Source organism: Camelina sativa, chromosome 11 (assembly GCF_000633955.1).
Source record: "Camelina sativa cultivar DH55 chromosome 11, Cs, whole genome shotgun sequence".
NCBI classification, from domain to species: Eukaryota; Viridiplantae; Streptophyta; class Magnoliopsida; order Brassicales; family Brassicaceae; genus Camelina; species Camelina sativa.
In genome coordinates this window covers 37,909,715-37,919,328 of record NC_025695.1, presented here as the reverse complement: position 1 = coordinate 37,919,328, position 9,614 = coordinate 37,909,715, and the positions used below count along the sequence as shown (strand labels likewise).

The 9,614-nt window shown below is 34.2% G+C and overlaps 2 protein-coding genes across 4 annotated transcripts; both read right to left on the bottom strand.

Moving 5' to 3' along the window:
* LOC104725445 (calmodulin-like) lies at positions 186 to 1,006 on the bottom strand. Its single transcript, XM_010444114.1, has one exon. It carries the CDS (start codon positions 910 to 912, stop codon positions 409 to 411), a length of 504 nt encoding a protein of 167 aa, XP_010442416.1. The 5' UTR covers positions 913 to 1,006; the 3' UTR covers positions 186 to 408.
* LOC104725443 (serine/threonine-protein kinase STY17-like) lies at positions 2,544 to 8,480 on the bottom strand. 3 transcript variants are annotated; one of them, XM_010444113.1, is made up of 14 exons: positions 8,049 to 8,277; positions 7,901 to 7,953; positions 7,303 to 7,767; positions 6,552 to 7,221; positions 6,383 to 6,423; positions 6,199 to 6,267; positions 5,848 to 5,948; positions 5,672 to 5,750; positions 5,353 to 5,451; positions 4,777 to 4,845; positions 4,633 to 4,682; positions 4,456 to 4,537; positions 3,174 to 3,268; positions 2,544 to 3,068 (listed from the first exon to the last, which is right to left on the bottom strand). In XM_010444113.1, the coding sequence occupies exons 1-14, from the start codon at positions 8,275 to 8,277 to the stop codon at positions 2,939 to 2,941; spliced, it is 2,232 nt and encodes a 743-aa protein (XP_010442415.1). In that variant the 3' UTR covers positions 2,544 to 2,938. The 3 variants fall into 3 exon arrangements, with proteins under 3 accessions (XP_010442415.1, XP_010442413.1, XP_010442414.1); XM_010444111.2 differs by having other exon boundaries at positions 7,303 to 7,753; positions 7,901 to 8,480; XM_010444112.2 differs by lacking the exon at positions 2,544 to 3,068 and having other exon boundaries at positions 3,196 to 3,279; positions 7,303 to 7,753; positions 7,901 to 8,480.

Genomic DNA, 9,614 nt, shown 5'->3' with positions numbered 1-9,614 from the left:
TTTTTTTTTTTTTTTTTTTTTTTTTTTGATATATAGATAAATTTGTACAACTTTGTTCATCCTACATAAAATTTGGTGTTTAAAATTAGTAATTTACGTGATCACGATACGTGCATTCATCTACACAAGTATTATAATCATTTATTTTTATTTTTTAATGCTTGCCGACTTGTATTCATCAAAGGTTAACATAAACTCTAAAATTAAAAGTTAAATCATATACGATAATACGAACCGTTCCAACAAATTAATTTTCTAAACATTTTCATATGACAAATTATTAAAAAAAAACAAAAACAAAACAAAATCTGGTGGTGGTGGACACAAATACACCTCCAAACAAACAAACAAAACTGAAGAAGAAGAAAGTTGTAAACATGTGGTGTACCATTTTTTTATAATTATTTGTTAACACCCAAAAATCTTAAGCAAACCGTCGAACGAAACGCCGCCGTTTAAATTACCGCCGGCTAAACGAATCATAGCTTTGATATCGTCGTCTGTAACAGCCAAACCAGCGGAATCCATATAACTCTTGAGATCTCCGTAACTCAACCTCCCATCTCCATCTTTATCCATCGCCGTAAACATATCTTTCATCAACCCGTCATCAGATCTATACAATGGCGCCGTTGCTTCTTCTAAAACTCTCTCGAACTCGTCGAACTCGACGAATCCGTCTTTGTTCGCGTCCGCCACCGATATCATCGTCCCGATCATCGTCTCGTCGTGGTGGTTATTCTCACCGGAGGAAGATCTCGAGATTCCGGCGTAGAATGCTCGGAGATCTTCGCTGCTGATTTTTCCGTCGCGATCTGCGTCGATGATTTCGAAAGCTGGTCGGAAATCTGAATTTTTCGCGGCGGTGGTGGTGGTGGTTATCGGAATCGCGATTCTACCGGAAGGACACATCTCTGTTTCTCTTCTGAGTTTTTTTTGAAATTTTGAAAAAGTGGCGTTTGGGATTGTGAAGGAAGCTATAGACTTATAGAGAGAGAGAGAGAGAGAGAGAGACGTGTGGGAGCGTAGGGTTTATATAATAAGGGAAGAGAATGAGATGAGAAGAGGCTCCAAAAAAGTCAAATGTTTGACTGTGTATCTCTCTAAAGCTTCCTTTGAAAGGTTGGTTACTTTATTTTTATTTATTTATGTTTCTTCCAATTCTTTTGGTTATTATTTATTTAATTTTTGGTCAAAGTTTTGGTGTTTAATAATAATTGTATTGTATTTTATACTCTTTTTGTTCCTACCCAAATAAAAGCATTTAATACTTGATTATAACTATACTATTTTCTTGACACTCTATATTGCTCATTAAAACTATTTAGTTAGTAGTTTTTATTTTATAGACAAAAAAAAAACTAACAAAAACTTATTCTATTTAGTGTCATTTTTAACTTCAATTTTTTGGTTTTAAATAATATTTTATAAATAGAAAAATATTATTTTGCACCGGTCTATCCTAAATATTTAGTGTTATTTTTAACTTCATAGAAATTAATTAAAAAATAATAAAAAAATATTTGGAAACTTATAATAATTATAAGTTTTTTTAAATAAATAAAATAATTATAGTCAGAAAAAAACGAGTTTTTTTTAATAAATAAAATAATTATAGTCGGTTACGAATAAAAATAAACATTAACGAAAGTGAAATATCGTTGGATATTTTTGGATTCGGAAGTACGTAGTGGATGACATCATCGAAGTAGTGACTGGTGTGAGGGGTATCTGATTCATAGAGAAACTTGATTTTGTCTTTTCATGTTAGAATCAACCGCAAAGGTCTTTGCGAGAGCAAATATGATCCTCAATTTTATATTGGACCCCAAGTCCCCAACTATTTTTAGTCTTCTAGTAACAAAGTATGTTCGTTTTCATCACTAGAATCTTTTTTTTTTTTTTTTTTCATGTGGGGAAATCATTTATTATTCTTTGTGTGGATGGAGATCAAATACTGCACAGTTTGCTTCATTATTTTGTTTTAGTTCACGTGTCTAATATCAGTGGTGTACGTACGTTTACCACGCGTACGATTATTTGTTTTGTTTGTAAAGGTCAAAAGTTTGAATATATATAGCTACTTATTAGTACTTACCATGCAAATGTTGGGTAAGTAATAAGTGAGTATCCACCAATCTCAATACAAGGACAAGTCGTCGATACAAAATCACATAAATTTATGATTTTATATTTTCTGCTAGTCGTCACACTATTTTTTAACTTTTTTTTTTTTTTTTAATTTTCTAACGTCACACTATTTTCTAACTTCAACTACGCATAGTCGCATAATACTATACAAAATATATGAATATTATTTAAATCATTTTTTTTTCTTTTCTTACCGGACGTTACATTAGATGTGCTGACGCCTCCTCGGATTAAAGAAATCAAAATCCATTCTCCACCCTGAACAAAAGCCATTTATGACATTGTTTGGATTTTGGGGTATTGTGTAATTGCTTCATCCTAGTTTATCTTGTAAATTGAGTTACGTGTTTTAAAGAAAGTAAACAGAGACTTTTCCAAACAATAAGGAGGCATGATCCAATAAAAGGTTACAATATTTACTCAAAATCAGTGGTACAAATCTTAATTCTCTCTCGTAATTTCACCTTTACAGACTATTCTTAAAAAAAATTGGGTCTGTCTCAGGCATAATGTTTCTGATATATATAAATAACCTCTCTAGCTCGCCTCGCAAGCACATGGCGTTATCAGAATCAATTCCATACAAAAGAATGGCTCTTGTCAATGAGAGAGAGAGAGAGAGAGAATATTGTGGCATATACCAAAACTCTTTCTTTTTGGTGCTTCGTCCTCGTTGCGCTTCAATACAAACAACAAAAACACCTTTTCTGCTTTGCTTCTGTAGCTCTCAGCTTCGTCAACGCATAAATTGCATAATTAGATTCTGCTCTGTCCATTTTAATGGTTTTTATTTCCCCTTGAGGGCAGAGTTGTCTATTGATGCAGCACGAGCCGCCTGGAACTGTATAGTGTACTTTCTTTGAAGCTCTCTTAGTTTCTCCATAATTTCTTGGAACGATGGTCTGTGCTGCGGTTCACTGCAAAAGAAAATATTTTACTCACATTAGCTACTACTTCATCAACTACAAAAACACATTAATCAAACATAGCTGTGAAAGAGACCAAACATTAATCAAACATACCTGTGCCAGCAGCTTTCCATTAAAGATATCCACTTGGGATCAACGTTTTTCGGGACTTCCAGCCTCTGGTTCATGAACCCAACAGCTCCAATCACCTGCAAGTATCCTAAATAGACTTCTCTTCATATTTGGTTCACTTTGTGTGTACATATTAGGAACTATAATGAGCCATAATTTGCAAACTTTCTTAATCAGAAGGGATGTTTTGCGATGGACACAAGACGGCTCTAATTCATACAAATTTACCCGTTCGATTTGACAAAAAAAAGAAAGATCATTAACTCATTGGACTTGCAGTCATACAAATCTACCCTTTCAATTGGACCGAAAAAGATCATCAACTTACTGGACTTGCAGCCATACAAGTATTCACTATATTGTTTTACATTGATACATATTACAGTAAAACCTCTATAAATTAATACTCTATAAATTAATAAACACTATAAATTAATAAATTTTGCTGGTCCCAAGTCGGGCCAGTGTAAAAATTAACAATAATCGATAAGATAATAAGATAATAATTTTTTCGAAATCTCTTTATAAAATATGGTTCCAATAATATCATAAATTAATAATTATGTAAATTTATATATATATATATATATATATAGATATAATAGTGTATGTTTCTCCTATAGCTCAATTCTATAGAACAATTGTAATGTTGTATTTTCAACCTATAATGATATCTCTAAAATATTTTATAACATGTCATACAAATAATTAAATTTAAAGTTTTAATTTTTAGATATGCATCATTTACAATTTGATAATTTGACAGATTATTAAAATAGGAGAATTGATATTATTATTCATAGATTTGAATTTATGTGTCTCATGTGTATAAGTCAATTTGTCTATAATATTTGTAATTTATTGTAAATAGTGCTTTCTAAATATTACAAGTTCAATTCCTAAACCATAAAATTTATAACATCCGAAAGTTTAATCTTATTTTGCTATAGTTGTTCCAATTCATAATTTTTTAAAAAATAAACAATTAAAAATATATCTATAAATTAATAATTATTAATTTACACTATAAAATAATAATTATTAATTTATAGATAAATTAATATCACTATAAATTAATAAAATGTCTTAGTCCCAACATTATTAATTTATAGAGGTTTTACTGTATAATAGCCAAAATGAGTAGTCTACTTATATTGTAATAATTTTAATTTTTAATATATAACCAAAGTTTATATTTCTCTAGTCAAATTTATATTTGGGGACAACGCTGGACCATTTTTATACCTAAATACGAAAATCATACCTGCATAGCATTTAGATTTTCCCACGGGATCTTCTCAGTCACCAGCTCCCATAGTATTACTCCAAAGCTGTAAACGTCAGACCTGTGATTTACAGAGTAGAAGGAACATATTCAGAGACGAAGGCTACAACATAAATTAGGAAAGGAAGTTAAGCCAAGCAGCGAATGGGAATATACTTTTCATCAGCATCCTCATTTCGAAGAACTTCTGGTGCCATCCATTGAGGCTGCAACACAGGTAACAAGCAATGGAATATCATCTTAGGAAAAATTGACATCATAAAATAGAGGAATCAATTCGGTAAGAGCTATGTTAAGTACCGTTCCCCTTCCCGTCTTTGTAGTGAGGTACGTCTCATGCTTAATACGCGACAGACCAAAGTCAGCAACCTGTTAGAGATGACACGGTAAGTCAACTATGACAAGCAGAGCCATTTTTGAGTCAATATTAATTTCTAGCTGCAATTAAGATCCAAGCCTCTTTTTTCTGGTATATTCTCAATGAATCATTATCTAAAGCTTCATTGCTGTTTACAATATCTTTATCTGATTTTCCATTTTGCTTTAAAGTCTGACGAGCAGAATGTCAATGTCTATCTATCAAAAGTATAGCAACAGAATTACTCGACTTAATAACTTCATTTTTGTTGTGCCTAGACTAATATATCCAACCCACGTCACAAACAGAAGGGAATAAATTAAATTTCATTGGAGACATCCATATCTAATTCATCCAATGAAATCGCTTCACCTGGTGAAATCTGATAAGGTGGTATTTCGTAAGGAATATAGTAATTATCTTGTTTTAGCTCTATTGGGAGGCATGGTGGAAACCTAATATCTGTCCGGTCTAAAGGGAAAGTTATATGACATTGACTACGAAAATGAAAATAATACCTTCACAGTCCAGTTTCGATCGACCAGTAAATTTGATGATTTCAGATCTCGGTGAATGATCGGTGGAGCACAATGGTGAAGATAATTCATGCCACGAGCCTGTCAGAAGAAGTATGTAAGAAAAATGTGTAACATATTGTAGAAAGGATACAACAACTGAATGAAAGAGTCCAAAGAACAATATGCAAGACAGATGCAAGTAATAACCAGAATAGAACAGCTTTTACTCCGAAAGAACCAGAATATAACAGCTTTTACTTAGAAAACAGTGGGTATGCAGTCCCACAACTGGAAAATCACGTGTGTGACTAATACTCACAATATCTGAGGCCATATGGATACGACGCCTCCAATCCAGTTTTGACGTGTTTCTCTGCAGCAAACGGAAGAGGCTTCCACTGCATATGTTATATGATAGGGTGAGTCAGATTTTTGGCCCCCGAGTTCAAAATCACAAAAGGAAGTGTAATATTAGCCAAAGAGGTGAGACCGAACCGTGGAAGGAACTCTGTCACTATACAGAGACGCTGAGGAGATGTCACGGCTCCCATAAATAACAAGACATTCGGATGCCTAAGTCTTTTCATCAATGATACCTTCAAAATAAAATAAGTCCAGCATATGTACAAAATTAGAATGAGTAGCCTGGCTGGTCTCAGAAATGATTAAATTTCCAGGTAGTATATGCAGTTCGGAAGAAGATTTCAGATGGGAAAATTGTGATATGTTTAGGGAATAATTTTTCTAACAGAAATTTGAACGAGAGAAGGCAGGTGTCACTAAAAACCAAATAAAAATATCAGTTGTCTGTTACCAATCTTAAAGAAATAATAGAAAACATAATACCTCTTGTCTAAAAGATGTTATGATTTCTTCTGAATATTCTTGTTTGGAAAACACCTTTACAGCCACATCCTGCAGTGACAGTAGCAACTCTCAGTAAGCGTCTCTTTGTTCATGATTTTCTCATGGGGGCTTGTAAGGATCGATGATGCATATTCTACAACATCAACAAAAAGCAAGAACGTACAGATCCAAACCATAGACCATGATAGACAGTTCCACATGAACCTGCATGTGTAAAAAGGAAAACTGTCTTAGCATCTTAGCAGAACAGAGACAAGAAAGCCACATAAATCATCAGATGTCTTGAAGGATGGATATGTTTTTTTGTCATCTCTCGGAAAGGAGTACATCACCTTGCCCGATTTGTTCTCCAATTGTCAAATCTTCCCATAAGATTTCATAATCCAAGCAGTCACTATCCATATCGACCTTGTTCATAACACTACTGCTGGTACTTCCGCAGCTGCTAGTACTGCTAGTGCTGTTCACGTTAACAGGGGAAGACCAATACCCCATAGGCTCATTACTTGAAGCCTTAATACTTTCACATGCCTGGCTTTCCGACTTGACACTGTGATTAGAGTTACTTTGATAAGCTTGTTCTTTTCGTTGTTCGTTCTGCACCCAAGGCCACACAGAATGACCACGCCTTCCTTCCAAACCTTCCCTTTCATTACCTTTCCATGGCCATGATAATCCTTTCTTTGACATCCACTCTTCAGCTTTTGAGGTCAGTGTTTTAGGGATAATAGAGTTTCCATCACTTTCATCACTGGAATCTCTGAAAGGCTTTGAAGAAGCCTTATCATCGCTGCGCAAAAATACACCAAAAGGAGATTGAATAAAATCACCCCTCGGTGTATTAGCACCACTTGTTGCTGCATCTTCCCTCCGCTCAAAGAAAGCAGAATCGAAGAAACCCTGATCGGACTGATGACTGTCCCCACTCCCACCCTCAAGGTGTGAAGCATTACTATCACCAGCTCGTATTTTCGACTTGACCTTGTTGCCCACCTTAGATGCCTGCAAGGTTTGACTACACTAGTCAAACAACAGTATACTAAAAGATGAGAGAGAGTATATGCAACCCACAATAAGACTAACCAAATCTGATATCTTCGATGCTATAGCAACTTGTATAGGCTGCTGAGAATCAAGGCCGAGTTTCGATACAACAGCCTCTTTCGAGTCAAGACCAAGCTTAGATGCAACACTACTAGTCACTCGACTAAAGCTCGTTTCCCCTTCTTGCCCCCTAGTCTTAGCTGGAGGACCTCTCGGGTCTTGAAAGAGTGCCGAATCATTTGTGATACATATGATCCCAATAAGAGAACCATCATCATCATAGGAAGGAGACATGGTAGTCACGACCGAGAACCTCTCTCCTGCTTTGTTCTTGACAGGAAACTCACCAGTCCAACTCTCTCCGCTGCTGCAACGCCGAGTGATATTTTGTGCAACCGAAGCATCCTGAACATCAACAAGAATATCAATCGGATCCTTCCCAAGTGCTTCTCCAGCTGAGAAGCCATAAAGCCTTTCCGCCATTGAGTTCCTGGAATTTTGAATCTGAATATCAGTTGGGACATACATCAGCTACTAAAAACACATTACAAGCAAAAACTATACGAATCAAAAATCCACAAATCCCTTCATCGATCCAATGAAAAATTCAAAAAAACAAAATCTAACGAGTACTCACCAAAAGATAATATGGCCATTTAGATCGAAGACATGAACAGCTTGAGCCATAGACTGCAAAATATTCAAATACTGTTTATCGGTGAACTTGCCTGCCGATTGTCCCTCGCCGCCGCCGCCGCCGGAAAGTTTCGCATGGCTCTCTTTTCGCAACGGAGAAGCGTGACGAAACGAAGCCGCACCGCTCTTTCTCCACATCGGAGTACCATCTCCACTGTGTCTCCTCACAGGGCGTTGCGGCGACGCTGAATGCGAACGCTGCTTCATCTCCGCCGATACTTTAAGCCTCGTCATCTCACGTTTCAGATGCTCTTGGCTCTCTTCTAACTCTCGTATCTTCTTCAGAAGCTCCTCCGCCGGTGGAGTCGTCTTCTCCATTTGCGGAAATCAAAATCAAATCAAATCCAGTGCAGAGTATGAAGAAGGGAGACAGAGATCAAATCTGAGTAGTTGGAATCACGGCGGAAATGGTGATAAGAGAAGCTTGAAGAAGAAAGAAAGAAAGAAACAAAACAAATTTCTTCTGGAGAGAGTCAAACAACAAATGATGGAAAACTTCTTTGCTTATCTTTCTTAAGTTTTTGATTCCTTTTTTTATTTTTTCTTGTTTTAGGTTTCTCAGTTTGTTTTAATTATTGTTGTGTTAACTTTTTAACAGTGTTTTTTATTTTTTGTTTTGTTTATAGTGGAGAGATTATGTAATTAAATAATCTAGATCTTTGTTTCTAAAATAAACAAACAAAGTTAATCACTTGTTTTTTTAATGATTCGAATTTAGATTTTAGGCAGCTTTTGTTTGGATTAGTGGTGTGATCAAATATTAATTAAATTAAAATTTTGGCTGCTTGATTGGGTTAAGCAGGTTTTTATTTTTTTTTTGGTTTTTTCCTCTGAAAGACTAAAAAAAAAAGAAAAAGTGAAGACTTGGAAAGAAAAAAAACAGATAAAACATGGAAATAGATTGATTTTGTCTTCAGTGTTATTATAGGCAGCCTATATTTTGACCCTAAAAAGATGACTTGTTTTTAAAAATTAATAATTCGTAAAGGACAAAATTATAAATAAATATATTAGTATATGATAAAAAAAATAACAAAAATCAAAATTACGCTAAATTAGTTAAAAATCTCATAATTCATTTTAGTGTTATGATATTAATCTTAAAGGAGGTATCATTAAATAGAAGACCCCACGCAATTAATTTTTGCATGCAACCCCATTCCATTAATTGCTCAAGCAACAACAAAATAAAAGTTATCTTTTTGGTAAGCTCAAATTTAAAGTCTTCCATTGGTTGCACTACTTTTTTTTGTTTTTTGTTCACTATGACCGTACAAAATCATCATCGATGTGAAACTTTTTTTTTGTCCTTCATGTTATTTCCTTTTTTTTTTCTTTCTATTGAGTTATTTATTTTCCTTATAGCTTAGTTTAATTTGTAATAAACACTTCCGTTTTAGAATCTTTTAATTTAGAGTATGCAGCTACTTTGATAAACTAAGATAATCAAACATGTTTTTGTAAGAGGTCTTTCAAAACAAAAGTAGATAGATACATGCATGCATTTACATATCACCCGGAAAACTAGTGAATTGTATACTCAAAAAAAATCTAAGATGTTTTTTAATTAACCCCAAAAAAACAAAAAATCTAGGATATTTATTTGTTTATTTTTTTAATTTTTTTTCCTATGATATATAGTATATATACTTGAA

Coding starts and splice junctions, on each gene's coding strand:
- LOC104725445 (XM_010444114.1), bottom strand. CDS start 912: ATGTGTCCTTCCGGTAGAATCGCGATTCCGATAACCACCACCACCACC.
- LOC104725443 (XM_010444111.2), bottom strand. CDS start 8,277: ATGGAGAAGACGACTCCACCGGCGGAGGAGCTTCTGAAGAAGATACGA. Junction 5,949..6,198: donor TAACATCTTTTAGACAAGAG/GTATTATGTTTT, acceptor TTTATTTTGAAG/GTATCATTGATGAAAAGACT. Junction 5,751..5,847: donor GTGACAGAGTTCCTTCCACG/GTTCGGTCTCAC, acceptor TAACATATGCAG/TGGAAGCCTCTTCCGTTTGC.